The sequence below is a fragment of the Heliconius melpomene genome, chromosome 15, assembly GCF_056956725.1.
Source record: "Heliconius melpomene rosina isolate 202511_hmr_F chromosome 15, ASM5695672v1, whole genome shotgun sequence".
Taxonomy (NCBI): domain Eukaryota; kingdom Metazoa; phylum Arthropoda; class Insecta; order Lepidoptera; family Nymphalidae; genus Heliconius; species Heliconius melpomene.
Genome location: NC_140403.1, coordinates 979,683 through 999,199, shown reverse-complemented (window position 1 = coordinate 999,199; position 19,517 = coordinate 979,683). Strand labels below are relative to the sequence as shown.

At 34.2% G+C, this 19,517-nt stretch overlaps 2 protein-coding genes across 2 annotated transcripts in view; both read left to right on the top strand.

Annotated features, from left to right (window-relative positions):
* Positions 1 to 7,679, top strand: LOC146531189 (uncharacterized). The gene is made up of 5 exons (XM_085198313.1): positions 1 to 521; positions 1,462 to 1,644; positions 4,616 to 4,735; positions 6,621 to 6,767; positions 7,031 to 7,679. The coding sequence occupies exons 1-5, from the start codon at positions 465 to 467 to the stop codon at positions 7,526 to 7,528; spliced, it is 1,005 nt and encodes a 334-aa protein (XP_085054439.1). The 5' UTR covers positions 1 to 464; the 3' UTR covers positions 7,529 to 7,679.
* A 6,915-nt stretch (positions 7,680 to 14,594) lies between these two features.
* The window catches only part of LOC146531188 (uncharacterized), a 29,834-nt gene continuing 24,911 nt past the window's right edge, over positions 14,595 to 19,517 (top strand). Inside the window, exon 1 of the mRNA XM_085198511.1 lies at positions 14,595 to 14,809. The gene's annotated coding sequence lies outside the window, so the exon portion shown is untranslated. The remainder of the gene's footprint in view (positions 14,810 to 19,517) is intronic.

Below are 19,517 nucleotides of genomic sequence, written 5' to 3'. Positions count from 1 at the left end.
CAGATAAATATTACATATTTCGATAGTGTATTAGTTTATCATGTTCCATAAATAATATAAAACTCTTTACTTAAAGAGTGACTGATAGACAACTCACGGCTAGAAATTTGAATTTGAATAATATACGCAAAGGAAGTTTCAGGCTTTTCTGCTATTTGAGACATTTTGAGGAGAATAGTGTAGTTTAACACCGCGCCATGTCTAACACTTCTCTTCTCTAACAGTTGTATGAGGAGACTCGGGCGAAGCGAGCAGATGAAGGAGAGCGAAGCTTATACATATATTAAAATATTTGTTTATATACATACATAAATACTTTGTGTTCTTACATTTTTATATATACACTTGTTTAATCGCCATATCAATGTTTTAAGTTTAAGATAATAAGGTCATAGTGTACTGGCCTCCAAAATAATTTGCGTGTTTAGTTCTATATCGAATACTGGGGAGAGTATTTGTTAAAAATGTGGTTAAAATTAATTTTGATATCGGTTTTTGGTTGCAATTCTATTGTAAGTTTTGTTTTAATATATTTTAATACACATACGAATATATATGTAATAGATTCATTTTGAGGGCAGTCGTGGTACAGGGAACTGTAACCCACCGTATGACTGTAAACGCGACAAGTTGTCAGTTCTATTCCCACTCGAAATATTTAATATTGTCTTGCTTTGGTTATACGACAAACCGCGGCGTTGAGTTTCACTTTTGAATACAAAATACCAACAAAATTTGGCGGAAAGTGTATATGATACGGCATCCCCGTAGTGGTAAGACACTCTTTACTTCCCTAATGTATTTATAATATTTTAAACTGCAGAGAAAAGAGTCTCTCAGAGAAGCTAATTTAAGTTGTTTTTTCCTATCCTACGATACACAAAAGAACCATATTATAATTATATGTTTTAGATACAAGTTATTAAGGATATAATATGAACTTAATTATTTCAACAACAAACGCCCAAATTACCTCGTTAAGTGAATGCATTCTCCCCAGAGTAATTGAATTTCGCTCATCCACTCTGAGTTAGGATTAAATTTCATTTAGATTAAAACATTTACATATGGGTAAAATGAACTAGTATATTTTAAGGGCAGTTTTAGTTTAGCTTCACGCTGTATCCTGGTAATTGCAGGGTAGACAGGGGGAACCGCGTGTTACGATACACCGTTAACCACGCATCGCCCAATTTTTGAGACTGCGTGTTAAGAGGCGGAACTTTATGTTACCAGAACGATGAAAAGAAAATAAACCATTCCTCTGAATAGAAATGGAACCCTAAACCATTGCGTCCGCAAAATAATTTAAATATAATAATCATTATTCATTATTATTGGTGTGAGGCCGTCCTGATCTGTGACTGTAAACGCGACGGTTGTTGGTTCGATTCCCAGTAGGGGGATTGAATTATTTTTGGCAGTCAAATCATTATACTGTTCTCCTTAATTTTGTTTCAGCTATCACATTCTTTCGATGTGAGTGGTATAGTGACAGGTAATCGTATGGCCGCGGTGCCTCTAGGCAGGTCTTTAGGAGAAGGGGAACTGGACATAGAAGGAGTTTGCCAGGAAGCTGGCATGGCCTGCCAGAATTGTACCCACGCTGTCACCTGTATACCTTTACCTGTTGGTTGGCTTAAGGTAATTCTTGTTTCTTTATTTTTCTTTATTTCTCGTCTTGTTTGCTCCCTTAGAGGAGATACAGGCATAAATGTATAATAATAATGATTTTTTTCCACTTTACAAATTGTTAAGCGATTAATTAAAAAAATATAATTGGAATTTAATTGCAAACTTTGCCTTGCTTTATAGTTTGTGAAAAAAAGTCAACGCGGGGTTCAGTTACGTTTCTCAACCCACATTATCTCGAAATCTGACAGGAAGCAGTATATCCATAGGTTCCTTCTTTCTACCTTGCTAAAATAAAAGAAGGCGTAAAGACATTGAAATGAGACATCTTTTATTAATTTAACAAAAGAAAAATGAAATAACTTACACAAAATATTATCAACAGAGTAAACCTTCAACACTTTGTGATAAGGATTCGAGAGATTTACAATATCATGTAAGAAACTCACGCAGAATTATGTTGTGGCTTATTTGGGAACCTTTATAATCCCATCCCAACGACGTCGTATGAAAATGTGAAAATATCTATATTATTTATATAAAAAAGGACTATAATGGCAACGGTTTTAGATTCGATTCCCACTTCGATATACGTATTGTCTCGAAATTTGAGTGAAAAGTACTGAATGAAAAATCCTAAACCAAGGTTCCCTATACTTACTCTGCTGTGCGGGAAAATGCGTGAAACTATGTATATGATAAATAGAAAATCACAGTGTGGCGTTGAGTTCCGCCATTTAACACGCCGAGTCGAGAACGAAAGTATCTTAATGAGACAAAAAATGCGTAAAAATAAGAAAATTTGTGTTTAGTGGGGAACGGAAATATCTTTATAGGAGTAAAGTCTCATAACATTAGGTTCCCAGGTTCCTTCTATCTATCCTGCTAAGCATGGGATACAGCGTGAATCGTAAAAATAAGAAAAAAAATATGTAAGTTTGCTCCCCGCATACTAAATTAAGCCAGCTTTGTTCAAAACAAAGGTTTAGGTGCACATAAAGAAAGGTTCTATGTAATGTTATACAGTTGCTATCCTCATTTTCTTTGAAACGAGAAAATATTGTTTACTTAAGTTAGGTTTAACCGACTTGAAATAAGAGTTATATTAATATTTCATTTTTTATCAGGTTACCGCTGTACCCCGCCATAGCAGGGTAGGCAGAGGGAACATGTTAAGACACTCCGTTTCCCACTTTCGGCCGAATTTTTCAAGGCATTGCGTGTTGAGTGGCGAAACTCAACGCCGGGCTTTTACATTTATGCCAGAGCGAAGAAATGGAAATATTAGGAATAATAATTCATTCCCTCCAGTGGGACAGAACCCACAACTAACAATATATTATTTAAATACCGTTCTTATTATCATAATCATGATTCGTACACAAAACAAAACAAATTGTTCTAGAAAAACGACGAAATAAACATATTTACGTTTAAAGTTCCGTCGTTTTGCTCTAATTCTCACATAATTATCACTCGAGATAATGAAGTGGACTTGTGAATGGATGTGGGACGATTTGAGTGTTCCGCTTGTAAAATATATAGTTAAGCTCATTGCGAAACGAGAGAAAAAGTAGAGAATGTAGGGTTAAGACACTCCGTCCCCCACTTTCCGCCAAAATCCGAGACGTTGAATAACTGGTGCAACTCAACGCAGCGTTTTTTTTTTGCCATAGCGAAAAATTAAATAATTTGAATAACACGAGTCGTATCCCGCAAAATCGTTTACGTAGACTTTCGCGAAACCATCTCGACAATCTCGGAACGCACACGACATATTTCAGCGTTCTACTCTGCGTAATTCCGGCTATTCGTTGTCTCGAATTTTTTTAGTAACGGAATAGTTTTATATATATATATAAATAGTGATGTAGATAATAACGCCAGTTGTGGCAAGGTGGAACAAACGTGCAACTAATAAGCGCAGCAGGTTGTGGATTCGATTCCCACTAGACGAAATGAAATATTTTATATTTTTCTTATCCTCACTCTGGTAACGAGGCAAAGCGCGACGTTGAGTTCCGCCAATCATCACCCAATAACAACAAAAGTTGAAGTAGAGAAGTAACATTATTTCTAGGTTCCCTTTACCTTCCCTGCTATCGGGAGTCAACGTGAAGCTAAAATAAATGTAGCTTATTTTATTATTAAAAAAAACATGCAACGTGACCCTACTTTTTGCTTAATTTCTCTTAAGAAGCATAAAGAAAAAACAATAAAAAAAATAATCTTTCATCACAAAAGGACAATATAAACAAAAAAATACTTAAAGTGCTGTAAACGTCCTGAGTGGTTAATACTTTAAGTGTAAATGTCAAATCGCATTATTAAATTAGCATTTACCTACTCGCTTACGAAATGTCAGTCAAGTCCAGATCTTTGTTATGCGAGATGTTACCTTTTGTTCGGATTGTATTATTGACAAGCTGTCATTTTTCATCAGTCGGTCTGCTTGTCAGTCTAACTGTTTGTCAGGCTGAATGTGTCTGTCTGTCTGTCCGTCAGTTAGTTTGCCTGTCTGTTAGTCTGTTAGTTTGTTTGTCAGTCTGAAATTTCGATAAATTCTTTCTCAATAGTCACCTCTCCAAGGGCCCTTATGCATCATTTCTGTTTTCTACGCCACGTTATTTCATACAGATATGCGTAGTATTGCAGTTGTCCATTAACAGAAGTATTTTATTATTTTTATATATTTATATTATCTTTAGCGTCACGCTGCATCACAAACACAGCAAGGTAGGCAGTGGGAACCTAGTGTTAAGGCATTTCCTTCCCCATTTTCTAAATTTTGGTTACAAGGCAAAAGCGCGTATGTCTTACCAGCAAGGTGTATGCAGAACACAGCGTGAAGTACATATATATTTAAGGGTTCAAATATCTTTAAGTTAAACTTTTTTAAATTAAAGATATTTGAATGAATCTTCACAGCGTTCCGATCACTAGAAATCCAAACCACTACTAAAATACTTTTTTTGTTAACCAGGTTCCTCTCCAACAATGCTCGGCTGGTCAAACTTGCAACGCCCACGCTCGCCAGTGCTCCGACGTAACGGTTCCTGAATGTGACGCTGTCACACTAAAGTATCGTCATGTTTGCGAACAGGTAACTATTGTACCACCCTTCGTTCCTAATAACTGCTTATCACTATTTGGTTTTTGTAGCTTCACGCGGCATCCCACTTTTAGGGTAGACAGAGGGAACCTAGCGCTAAGACACTCCGTTTCAATTTTGGTGAATTTTTGAGACATTGGCGTGCCGTGCTTTATAATGTTACCAGAGCATACCAGATAGGAAATGAAGAAGGGAGTCTTGAGTGAGAATCGAACCTACAAACGTCGCGTTTATAGTCCAATCCAATTTTCTCTTGCCATATTACATTATATTACTTAATAGTTCAAATTATATTGCTTAGATAAACAACAACAGCCATGCTCGGTTGTAGTAGATACGAAATATCAAAATGTCAAGGAGATTTAGTGCTCTGTAAAATTAACGATTGTGATGTAAGAAGCTAACTGCGTATTTGTTTTGTAAATAACTAACGCTATAAAGGCAAAGTAGAATGAAGGAGATGATTGGTACTTGTGAGATCGATTCTAGTGATTTTTTTTTTCTACTTGATTAGAAAAAAATATTATAAGATTCTGAGGAATAGTCAAAAGAAAAGTCAGGGCACTCCGTTCCTAACTTTCCGCCATTTTTTTAAATAATTCACTTCCCTCGTATGTTATTGAACCCACCACCGCTCCGCCTATATACTTTCAAAAAACTATATCATAGCTTTATTTAAAAAACAATCATTTTTTGTTTCAAACGGATAAAAAATACTGGTTAACACTAAAAAATTCGTATACAGATCGTTAAGCCTCCTGTATATGAATGGAACTTTTATCGAATGTATGTAGTATGAACAAATAAAATATGTTTTACAAAGCTCTATTGATTTTCCTCATGTATACTAAATAAAAAAGCTTCACTGTTATCCCCCATAGCAGGGTAGGCAGGAACAACGTAAGGTTATGTCTCGCTTTTGTCGAGTTTCCTCTGAATTCTGGAGACACTGTGTGTTGAGTAGTGCAACTCAACGCCGCATTTGATCTACCAGAGCGAGGAAATAAAGACAAATTATTTGTCAACTGTCGCGCTTACAACCAAACTATTACTGCTACTGTGCCCCGCACACAGTAGGGTAGACAGAGGGAACCTAGTGTTGATACACTCCGTTCCCCACGGCCGACGGCCGACGGCCTGAACTTTAATTGAATATACGAGTTTGTATGTACTCGTACAAATGAAATTTGGTTTACAAAGCTCTATTGAGTTTCGACGTGTATACAGTGTGTGTATTTATAAAGATTTAAGCTTCAACAAAAATATACCTTCCACGCAATTTCAAATCATATTGGGATTTATTTTTTAGCTTTTCTTTTATTAAAAAAGCTCTTTTATGTGTATGTTTGTATAATATATGTAAATATATGTGAAATATATAAACATACTAGCGGTCCGCCCGCGGCTTCGCCTGCGTGAACTACGTTATTATTAATTTCTGTCTCCATGAGTACCTACGTCCTATAAGTGACGTCCATGCAAAATTTGGGACTCCTAGCATTTGTAGTAACGAAGTTTCATACAAACTTTCAACCCCAAAAACAACCCCTTAGAAATCGAATATTGTAAATTCCTGTCTTAGCGAGCACCTACGTCCTATAAATATAAATAACTCCTATGCAAAATTTCAGATTCCTAGCACTTGTAGTTTCTGAGATTTCGTGACGAGTGAGTGACCTTTCAATTTTATATACGAGTATATAGATTATTTGTGAGTATATAAATATACTTATTAAATCCCTATGCCCGGAGGTGGATACCCACCCGATGATGATGATTATCATAGGTATTTTGATAGTGTCATAGTGCCTGTGCTGATAGCAAAACTAAAAGCAAGATAACAAATTGTAAAATCCTCTTTTTGTATGATTTGCAGGTGGGAATATTTCCAGATGCATACGACTGCAGAAAGTTTCACCTCTGTTCTCCGCCTGATGGACTCCCTGATGGGAAACCTGCTGAACACAGACCAGCTTTGTGTCCAAGAAATTATGGGTATGATCCAAGAACTGCGCAGTGTTCAGTAAGTTTTTATTTAAATTAACTTTTACAACCTAGCTAACTCAGTAGAATTTTCCGTACATAGCGAGAAAGGCTGAAAGAATCCTGAGTTAAATAACTCAATTCTTCGTCTTTTTTTATCTCACGTCCTTCAATTTCTTCTAATGATGAACGAAACTTTTGGAAAATTCGGACATGTCTGTCTTTTTGTTACTTTTTACAAATGGTACTGTCTACCGTACCAAGTGAAAAAAAGGACTTATAGTTCTTATGTTTTTTTTTCAGATAAAATTAAGGAACGGTCAATGCAATCAAACTAATGTTCCAAAATGTATGAAAGTTGGTCAATCTGATGCACTAGTTAGCAGTCCAAATCATTACTATGTATGTCTTTCTAGACATGGCAACATGTATCCTCAAATTTTTATATGTCCGCATGGATGGTATTTCTGGGATAACTACTGTCGTCCAGAACCTAAAATCAATCAAATTAAAAACGTAGAAGAGAAAGAATCCAAGAAATCTAAAGAGGAAAATTCAAGCAGTGCCTCTAAAGAGGATAGTGAAGTTGACAAAAGTAATAAATTGGCAAAATCTACTACACCCAAGCGAATTTATAAAGTAGAAGAATTTTTCTCAACTGAAAAAGCTACGACATATGCAGCAGATACATTCCTAGCTGATAAGTTCGATCTAACCAATTACGAGGCTATCGATGATGTAGAAATGAATAATAACGATGAATTTGCTAATTCTTTTGAATTTGGTACAGATTTTTGGTAGAAAATGTTAAATGTACTGTATTTGTAAGGCGATTTTTGGATTTTTGTTTTCATTTAAATTGTTGACAGTATTTATATATAAATATTATATGATAAGAAAATTATAAAATTAAATGTAATTTGAACTAAATAAAAGTTTACAATAGATATAAGAAAAGAATAAAAAATGGATATAACAACAGTTTTATACAATTTTACATTTCATGTTTAATAAAGAATTTATTTTATAATTCAAATATCTATTACTAACGATCATATTTCTTTACTTTTCTTTTCTTTCTTTACGGCTTTAAAAATAAAAAAATAAAAAATAGTAAACCATATCTTGTAATCCACAATAGAAACTTCCACAATGGTGTCAAATTAAATCTAATCTAATATAGCATTTATAAATTGCTCTTTCGTTCGTAGCAACAAATTCGAGTATTTAATTGGCTCAAAGTCTAGAACTTACAAGATTAAGCTTTTAGTGTATACTAGCTTCCTGCTCGCCGTATATCTCGTAAGACTTTTCTTATCTCACGTCCTTAAATTTCTTCAATTTAGGGTAGAGTGGCTTTAAGTGACGTTTTAGTTCTAAACTAAAACTTCGTTTTCTTTTCTTTTTTAGCTCACACTATCCCGTACATACAGGTACGTCGGTACAGGGTAGGCCGAGGGAACCTGGATAGCCTCGAATCCCCTTTCCACCGAATATTATTTTTTGCTAGTATCTCTGTAGATTTTTACTAAAATTAGTAATTAGCGGAATTATAATAATCTTTAAGTAGCGGAAATCCGCTACACAATTGTGTCCCTGTACCACGATTACCATTGAGGTCAGGAACTGTGAACACAACGGTTATGGGTTCGATTTTCGAATTAATTATATTTCTCTGATCCGACATTGAGATCCGCCACTCGAAATCTTCAATTCGATTTCGAACATTGGACTGAAAAAGGAAACGGAAACGGAGTGACTTAGCACTAAATTCTCTTTACCTGCCCTGCAGAAAAAACCGTGGCTGCCTATTAGGTATGTCTTTATTTTGTTTTTTTAAAAACCATATTCAAATAACATTGTGGCTGACAAATATACGTAGTTTATAGGTAATACATACGTATATATGATAAACGTTTCATACTAGAGACTGAACGAAATGAAAATAATCTGTAAAGAGCTTTGAGCAAAAGAGTTTAAAAATATTTCATGAATATTGCAAAATTTCAAAGGGCCATGTGAGAGGATATGCAAAATGCAGAAACTGGTGTGTGCGGACATCGTGTGGCGGAGAACGTAGAAAAATAGAGGTGGTATGTGTTAAAAGTAATATTATGAATATTTTTATATGAGGCCAGTCGCGGCGCAGGGCCACAAGCGACTGTGGGTTCAATTCTCGGTGAGGATATGAAATATTTGATATTTTCTAGCGTTCCTAGGTTCCCTTAGCCTACCCAGCTATGTATAGCATATAGCATGAAACTAAAAAAACTGTTAAGCATAAAGGCACTTTACGTAATACAGACAAAGGTAAAATATGTTTTTATGCCACTTCTAGCTCATACTCTACATCGTACACTTAAATTTAACGTATAGAGGATACGTTACTTTGAATACAGCGATACCAATTCCACTTCTTTGGTCGTAACAAAAAGTTCATTCATCTCATTCTATACAGATGGAAAACGGTTTCTATTTGATTCCTGATTGAAGATTTTTATACATCTTTAAGGCTGTGGTTGAGTAATGGGACAGTGTAAGAATTATAAAGGATTGTGGGTTCAATCCTAACTTGGGAAAATTTAATTACAGGGTATGCAGAGGGAACCTAGATTTTTTTTTATTAGTAATTATAGATAAAACACATTTCAATTAAAAATAAAAAAGGTCAAACAAAAAAATCACAAATAAATCCTTCCTCTATAATCTCAACCGCTGTTATCTAAGCTATATCCCTTTTCTAAACGAAGCGTAAAGATATGGCCCCATCATTAACACTAAATGTACTCGTTACGGAATCTTAGAAGACTTGTTTCCATTTCCCTTTAATTATTTAATTAGAGAATAGAAACCAAAAATAGTCCGTTATGGCGCAGGGGCACGAGCGTGCGACCGTAAACGCGACGGTTGTACGTTCGATTCTCATTTGACGAAATTACGAAATTAATTTGATAATAAGTTCTGTCTCAAAAATTCGGTTTCGGGGAACGTGAGTATCTAATTGGGGAATGGAGTGTCTTAACACTTTACACAGGTTCCCAGTTTCCCTTTCATACCCTGCAAGTTTGAATGCTAAATATATTAATGTCTGACATTAATAGTTATAGGATTTCTATCGTAGTCTATTCGTACAATTAGCCATTTCCAATTAAGCAAAAGCTAGTATTAATATATGTATTTGGCCGAAAATCACAAAAAAATGACGTATGGCACAATGAAAACGTTCATATCGAGTCCCACGTTCAAATAATCGCGTACTCTTCCACAAGACCTTTGTCCCTCTACTCAGCTATCGGTACAATCTTTCTGTGTGGATTAAATGTATTATGTTATCTTAATTTTATTGAAAACTATAGAAGTTTATTATGCTATTAATATTAGAGGCCTTCGTAGTGCAGTGGCTCAGGCAGTGGACAGTAAACATGGTTGTAGAATCGATTTCTACTCGGAGAATGAATTATTTTTATTTTCTTAGGCTGGTATTAACAAAAAGCGCGGTGTAATACCCCAGTCAAACTTGTGAAAACACCCACACACACAACAAACAATCTTTCGAAAACTGGGTAGAAAGTAGAGGGAATGGATTGTCTTAACACTGATTTCCCTCTGCCTGTCTTTGCTTTCTCTGCTTCAAACTTTATCTAGTAAAAGTACTTGATTCGATCCCTCACTCAGGGAAATTAAATATTTAATATTTTCATTTGCTCGGTCTGGAAACGAGGCAAACAAAGCGCGACGTTGAGTTCTTCCATTCAACACGTAATGTCTCGAGAATTCGGCGGAAAGAGGGATATGCAAGTGTTTTAATGGGAACGGAGGACACTCCGTCCGTGTTAAGACATTAACACTAGATTCCTAAATTCCCTTAGCCTGCTATGCTTAAAAATATCTTCACATCAACTAATCTGTTTATTATATGCACTGCTGCTGCATAAATTTAAATAATTTGCTTATTTACAGTATTTTTTTTTTTACAGTAAATTTAAAATAAAATTTAATTATTTTAATGTTTTCAAAATACTTTTCCCGCCTCCGCTATTAAATTACGGCACCCATACATTGGTAGCATCGAATTTAACTGACTATAAAAGTAACGTTCCATTTCAGCTAGCTTATGTCGTAAATAAAAACAATATGTTACGTTTCAATTGTTTATACAGTCATTGAGACGCCTTTTACTTTACTTGTTTTTGGGTGGTGGGGCTTTAAAAAACATATATAGGCCTTGGTTCAAATCCCAAAATTCTTATAAGAATAATAATTACGTAATAATACATAAATATATACTCTTGTTTTCTTTGTGTTCCTAAATTTGACAGCTAGAAAATAATAAAAATAATATTAATAGAGTCTATTAATATATGCAAGTTTTCAATGTGCATCTAATATGTGTTAATATAAAAAAATATATTATTAAAAAAAACCAATACGCATGCCCGAAACGATAGTAGATAGTGGTAAAAATATTACTAATTATTTCATTGAGCTATAGGGATGTATCAGCAGGAAAAATCTAGTTTGTAAGCTTTCAAATCAAGGACAACGATCAACAATATATCGGAACCTATTCGTGTACAACTATCGTTAATGATTTACTACGTTATTTAGACGTTGGCCAGAATGGCTAGATTTTTTCTTGGCTAAGCACCAAGAGATTTGGCATCGTTATATGAGACATTCAGGTTTACGTTTGCAGTTACAGTTTCTTTTAACTCCTTAATATATTATGCTCTTTAAAGTCATATAACTTAAGACAAAGATGTTTTTTAATAGTAATTTAAATAATAACAACTAATCATAACCAGCACATACTTAAGGATAACAACTAAAATAACAGTTACTTCTTATATACTTTAGATTTGGTAAAAAGTTTTTTTTTTTGTTTTAATTAATTATTACTTATAAGTAATAATAATACGAGCGTCGAAAAAAAACTAGCTACTTACATAAAAATAAAATATTATTAATTACTTCTGTGAAAGACAAATTATCATATGACGAATGGAGAAATAAATGAAGCACTTTATCTCTACTTTATCTAATTTTATTTATATTTTTTAAACGCATAAAAAATATAAATAAAACACTATTAACTTATTTTTAGGGTTCCGTATCCAAAAGGCACACTATTGTATTTGTATACTATATAATTACTTATTCTTATAATACATACGTATAAAAACAGAGTTGAGTGAGATAATATAAATGTGTAAAACAAAAACATTAAACAGAAATCGCTTACGTTTATACGTTTGTACCATACACAAAACTGAGTCTGTATACACTTGGCATTTCAGCTGTACAAAGGAGTAATAAATCTGTGATATATTTGCAATACACATTTATTTTATATAAAAATAATGGTAATAATTTTAATTTATGTTGTTTATGATTTCTAAGCTTTGTTTGTTTATGTAACTTTGCGCTTATTTCAAAGCTTGACATAATATTTAAAGCGGCCGTCATTATACAACAGGACAACACTAGAGTGTAGACATAGCGCTTGTGGATTCGATTCCTATTCAAGAGAACTCATTTCCTTGCTCTGGTAGCAAGAAAAAGTGCGGCGTTGATTTCGGCAACTTAACACGCAGGCAGTCGTCGCGCAGGAGCAGAAAGTGTGCTTCAAAATTGACTAATGGTGGGTGCGATCCCCAGTTGAGGAAAGGAAATAGGTATTTATTTAAATTTATATTTTCATTTCTTCGGGAACGGAGTGTCTTAACACTAGGGTCCCCCTGCCTACCCTGCTGAGTGCGGGATACAGCGTGAAGCTGATTTATTTGTTTTTATCAATTTTTTTGTTATTTTAAGTAAAGTCGCTGTCAGCGCCAAATCTCTTTTTTATGAACCGCTCTCGCTTATAAATTGTACTATACGTTGCAGGGCTAACGGTGTACAAAAAACGAGAACCTCTGACATTAGTGCAGGATTGCATCACGGTGTCTGCGAGACGTGGGAAACCTAACTACTTTGGATAAGTCATACTACGAGTACACTGTGAATGATACTTTTTATTTTACAAGACAAATACAAACATTTTTTTATATTACTTGAGAAAAATGAAGCTAGATCTGGTAAGCATAATACGTATGTTTATCCACGAATATCTTGGAAAGAAACGGCCAAATCGAGATTATCCTCTCTCTGTCTTATATTTTAAATATACTATAAATTCTTACTTAGGAAACAGTCTAAGTTTTATCGAAATAGATTTAGTAGTCATGGCTTCCTACGCATTTCTGAAGGTATCTCCAGCAAGCATAGCCACGTCTAAATAGGTGCATTCATAGGTAATTGATAAGTGTTCAGATTGCTAAGCCTTAATAAGTGGAGAAGAATTATGTTTCTAGAAACTAATTACAAGTAACAGCTATAAGAAAATTTATAGTACAACTCATCAATTTCACGGTTTAATTTGTTCCTAATACTACTTAGTGCCGCAATGTCATCTATATTTTATACTATATTTTCTTAATATTTATTTTTCAGCTCTATTCTGCAAATAACAACGACCTAGTATCACTCCACTGTCCTGTTTTTCTCCCATCTTTTTATTTTGAAATATGGCGTATCGTGGGCGGACCTCAAACCTCATCATCCTCTCCCATATCAGAGCAAAGAAATGGCAAAATTTATTCCCCTGAACGGGAATCGAACTCACATCAGTACAATCAGATTTTCAGTCAGACGCAGTACCTAGTTTGGCCTCAGTTATTACCACTTTACGTTATTTATAAGTAAATATATATTTTCATTTCAATCATTATAGTAGAATGTAAATCTCCGGAAATAATAAACGACTTTACATGTTTTTTTGTATTGCTGATAAATCAGTAAGTTTTTTATGATTGAAACCCTCTTCTGATAATTTTTCTCTCTCTCTGTCTCTGTTAATAATGAAATTTTCCATTATATCATAAAGAACAGCGTTGGGTCCACGATATTATATTTTTTAACTGAGTTACATAAAATATGTGTATATGTGTACATTTATATATAGTAATAATAATTTTATCTTTCACTTTTAATAAAACACACATGATGCTGCTATCGGTACAAGAATTCGCAAAAACAAGCCGCGCTTGACGTCCGACGTCACTTTAACTGTATTAGCACAATGTCTTAAAAAGTGGGTTAAAATTGGGGAACGGACTAACTTAGCATTAGGTTCCTTCTACCCCGCTATGGAGGAAAAGCCGTAAAGCCAAAAACAAACAGACAGACAAATGTTGAAGAAATTACTATAAGCGAAATTATAGTGAACACTTAACGGTATCCGTTATGTAGATAATTGATAGCCCTAGTCTAACGAAGACTTGCGAGCATTTGTCAGCCAAAATGCCAACTTGTTTCTCTTTATCTATACTATTATATATATAGCTATAAAGCTGAGTTTGTTTGGTTGAACGTGTTTATCTCAGGAACTATATTTTTTTCTAGATGGTCCATTCATAGAATTCTATAAGCTATATCAGATTATGTTAATCGTTTCTCTCTACATGCGGCTATTGAAAAATTAAAATTTTAATTCGCTTCATAATGTATCCCGCACAGCAGGGTTGCCAGGGGCAACCTAGGGTTGACAGAGGCAACCTAATGGTGAATTACAATATATTATGTTTTTTTAGATTAAGTCTAAAAATGTTAGTTATGTTTATGTTTATTTTACGCATAGTTCAAAGTTATTTTTCATTCCTTTAAAGACTCAACTTAACGGCATTTCTCTTAATAGAGTATAGAACAGATCATTCCCCTAAGCCGGTATCGAACCGGCAACCATCCCCTACCAACCACTACTCAAGACAACATCTAAAAAATCGAGAGCAAAATATAATAAGTATCTCAATCACTCCTACCACGTCCGTACAAGAACGTACCGCCATTCATTACCGCGCGAAACGCGATACATGCACCATCTACTTGAAGTGGTATTAATACGTGCATTTTTTGTATTTTTTCCATTTTTTTGTAAAGTAAAAAAAAATATTTTTTATATTTTTTTCAAGTTTTATTGCTTTGCTTTTTTTGGTGTGTGTGTTTTTTTTTGTTGTTTTGCTTTTGGAGATTTTGTATTGACAGGTGAGTTTTTTTATTATTTTTGTTTTTAATTAATAACCATTATTTTCTATTTCTTTTGCAATTTTTTTAAAATAAAAATATATGTATGATTATGTTATGTAAATTGTTTTAAATTAATTATATTTTTATGTAAATTTATAAATTTGTCAAAATTTGAATTCCGCTACTCCGCACTCAATATATTGATTTCGGGGGGACAGGCGAAAACGATTTTAATTCGACATTGATCATATTTCATATATTCCAGATGTGTAGTTATATTGATATTGTAATCATATTCAAAATTCAAATTGTTACCTATTAGGTGTATTTTTAGCCTTACGTCCCTCTGTACATCATAGCAGGGGTGCGGAATTTAACGCCGCACCTTCTCCTAGACACCGTCAGAGCGGAGAAATGCTTGCCTCGATCGCGTCGATATGTAATTACAACCCCAAGTTGGAATACAACCTGCAACATTAATAAAAACTGCCCTAAGATAGTGTACAAAAAGCCCATAGAGGATAAAAAATATTTTTTTATGAATCCCGCATATGCCCCGCATGCAAAGATTCTTCTTATAAAGAGAGGAAATTAAAATAATTTTCTTCTGTATGAGAAAAACGTTAAGCTGTACATAATTTCATATATTACTATTAAAAGTATTAATTAAACTTCAAAATTTACCCAGCACAAAATTATTGTGTGCTTAAACAATTTTAAACATATCCAAGAAAGGACTAGAGGTTGTATTTTATCCGTAAATCATGGGATTTAGCTGATATTTAATATCCTTTATGTACTGGTGACAAAATTATGTTAATTATAAGTTAATTTCGTTATTTTTTAAATTTTACGATGCGCTCCGAATAGGCGACAGGTTAAGCAGAGAGAGCAGCATTGAGTTTCGTCGCTCAACACGCCTCCATGCCACTCAACAGCCATGCCTCCAAAATTCAGCGGAATGTGGGGCACGGAGTGTTTTAAAACTAGGTTCCCGCTGCCTACCCTGCTGAGTGCGAGAAGCAGCGGAAAACTGATTTAATTTGATTTTAAGCTGAGAGAACTTTCGATTTCCACTCTGGTAATAAGACAGTAATGTCTTCACTCTGGTGAAATAAAATAGGCAAAGCCTGGAGAGCGTTAAGTATACCCTGATATATGCGGAATATAGAGAATGAAACTAATCCAAAACATTAATATTAGGTGTTGCACATCACTAATTTTTATGAGAGTACCCTATTTACAACGTAATTTTGATATTATTGGTTTTTTTTGTAGAGCACAATTTTTTATGGTTCAAAATTCATATATTTGCAATTACTTGAATAATAAACTATTACAGTACTAATAACTCTGCCCACTCAAGTAGAGGGAACCTAGTGTTAAACACTCCGTTTCACATATTCCATCTATTTTTTTAAAAAGTTGAGTAGCGGAACTCTACCCCGCGTCGCCAGAGCGGAGAAACGGAAAACGAATATGTACTCATATTTATAACTATATATAATTCTTACAAATACAAATGAACATTCAATAAATCCTAAATAATATAATTTATTGATATTTTGCTAACGCTACCAATTGAACAATATTGAACATCGATAAATTCTTGTACGTCCGCTAAATTGTTTGGCGATTTTATGACCAACTGGTATAGTTGCGTGACAAATTTAGTCTGTTTTGGCAAGGATTACCGATTCGTATTCATAAAAAATAAGAAATTTTCCATCATTAGTCTTCGTAGGTAGTGTATTAAATGGTATCACCAAGCTGCTCTGATCATGGAGCCTGGATCTGATTTAAATTTAAACTTTTTTTAACTTCACACTGTATCCTGCACAGAGCAGGGTAGGCAGAGGGAACCTAATGTCATGAGACTCCGTTCCTCATTTTTAGAATGAATTCTGGAAACGAATTCTGGAAACATTGCTCCGACAACAAAGCGAAGAAATTCTAATATTAAATCTTTCATTTCTTCGAATGGGAATCGAACCCACGACCTATCACGTCTACAGTCACACGATTTATTTTCTTATCCCTTATGAAAATACATAAAGAATCATTTTCCCAATATAATTGTACTATATACTATAGTAAACATTATATTTTTATACCTACATATAAACATAGTCATACAACAAACTATGAAAATTCAATTACTTCTAATAATACAAACTCGTACGTTTATTGTAAATTGAAAAACTCGAATAACTGAAATTTTAATTAAAACGCTCAAATGAAAATAATGCAGTTAAGGCTCGCTAACCATCAAATATAGAACGATATATTATTATTAGATTATATATTTAGATTTATTGTAGCGTATGACACATGACACATTTTAAATGCCAAGGGCAACTCTACAGGTACTGTGGGTTATATAAACACGCATACATATGAATTTATTTTTAAAACCATTCCTCAAGTGAAGATCGAACCCACAGCCATCGCCTTTACAGTGAACGCGAAAGGTTATGAGTTCGATTCCCACTCAGGGAATGAGGTATTTAATATTTTTTTATCCTCGCTCTGGTAACAAGACAAAGTGCCCGAAGCTAAGTAAGTAAGTATTACATTGTTGTTGCCTAGTCGCAGGATCCTACATGCGAGAAAAAGCGTGAAACTACTTTCTTGTTATTAGTGCTGTAATAGTTAATTCTCTGAGTTAACTTCTATCTTTATTGTGTCTCCAATTGCATTGCACGTTGCAAAAAAACATGGACCATGTGTCTTTAGGGATGACAGTTAAAATATTTAAAAATGTATATAAGCTATATAAAGCTATACCCGTAATATGTTCTATGGCAACGTTCCTTATAGAGCGGGAACCTCAATTTTGGTCGTCGGTACGTACACAACCTTGAGACAGTCGCTCGGATGGCATTTGACGGTCTCTAGTAAATATTTGCCACTGTGCAAGCATTGTATCGTTATATTGCTCTCACAAATCACTATTATAAGATTAAAAAAGGTTTAAAAAAAAGTAATTTTAGGCCATCATAGCCTGAAGTGTAGGTTCGATTACCTCTCGGTGGATATAAGAAGACAAAGTGCGGCTTTAATTTCCTCCACCAAAAACTCAATGTCTTAAAAATTAAGGAACGGGATATCTTTGACTACTCAGATTTATGACGTCTTGTATCTACGTTCCCACCCTGTTAAATCGTGAATCTATAAAAGTATAATATTTTTTATGCAACATCTAACAGATAGGAATCCCTATTACTCTTTAGAGAACAAAAATAGTTTTATGCTCTATCCCGCTTATAGCAATGGTAGCAATTAGAACCCAATATTAAGACACTTCATTCCCCAATTTTCGAGACATTGCGTTTTCGGCGGAGGAACTTAACGCCGCACGAGCCGCATTTAGCAGGTTAGGTTAAGAGGACATAGTGTTAAAACACTTTAATTCTCACTTTCCGCCCAAACATGAAACATTGCAAGTTGAGCAGTGGAACTCAACCCACATGTTGTCTTGTTACCAGAACAAGGAAATAATCCATTCCACCAATTGAAAATCGAACCTACAACTGTTTACTACACTTTTCCAATCACACGGTTTACCGCTTCACCATGACTGTGTCCTTAGAGAAAATAAAATAAACATCATATAAAATCAATATAAACAACAAACTCATTACAAATGCCCCAGTTTCTTTTAGCGCCCTTCCTCAATAATAAGACATGCATTTATTGACGATTATAAGGCTGCTATTAACATAAGTTCAAAGACTCAATATGAATAAACAAATAAACATAATAAATTATATAATTTATCACAAGGTATTCTGTTTTTACCTTTTTTATATGGTAATCCTTTAGACTGTAAGGACTAGTTTCTCCATATACTTTTTCCTTAATGTAACGAATGATACATTCTGCTCTACGTTTTTGAGAGAGTTTGTATCCCTCAGATAGCAATATAGACTCGTTACCAGAGAGCGAAAATGAACTCCGAGTGGGAATCGAACCTACAAAAAGTTTGTCCCTCGTCGCCAAACGTCTTAACGTGATCTTATTCATATATACCATACCTAGTATAGAACGGATGTACGCTAACGGATCCAAGTACTGGAGCATTTAGAAAGTGGGTAACCAGTTCAAATTCCGATTGAAGCATATTGATATGAAACGTTGTAATTGGTACAGATCGTTTTATTCGTTATCTTTATGTTGCATTTAATTCGCAATTAATTTTTATCATCACAAAGTAACGTTAGGCTTACTCGTAAAAGCTTTTATTTCACTTTTAGGTCAATTATTATAAGCTAAATTGGAGAAGATTTTTGTTTTTATTTTCCGGAATTAAAATTGGAGCACCTTGAATCAGTTTCGATCATAATGTTCGTTTTTAGTATAATAAAGACAACACGCGGTGTTGAATTCACTGAATGTGAATGTCTAAAATAGTCGAGCGGATAGTAAAGATAGCAGTAGTTTGACACTATACGCTCTTTCACGCTAAGCAGGGTAGGTTTTTCAGCGTGAAAATGCGTGCAACTGAGATTTGCTTACGTTTCGTGGCCCCTGAAACCCGTCGCAGCGTATGGGCCTTTATTTATTATTCAGTGTAGTCAATTTTGCTTAATGTACGATCAACCCGTAATAATTGTTGTTTTACTACTTCATCGATGAGGGACCGGATCGGAAAATCAATTTATGTTAGTGACTTTACGGAATGAAATTTATACTTGAGGGACTTTAATTAAATTTAAATTTAACT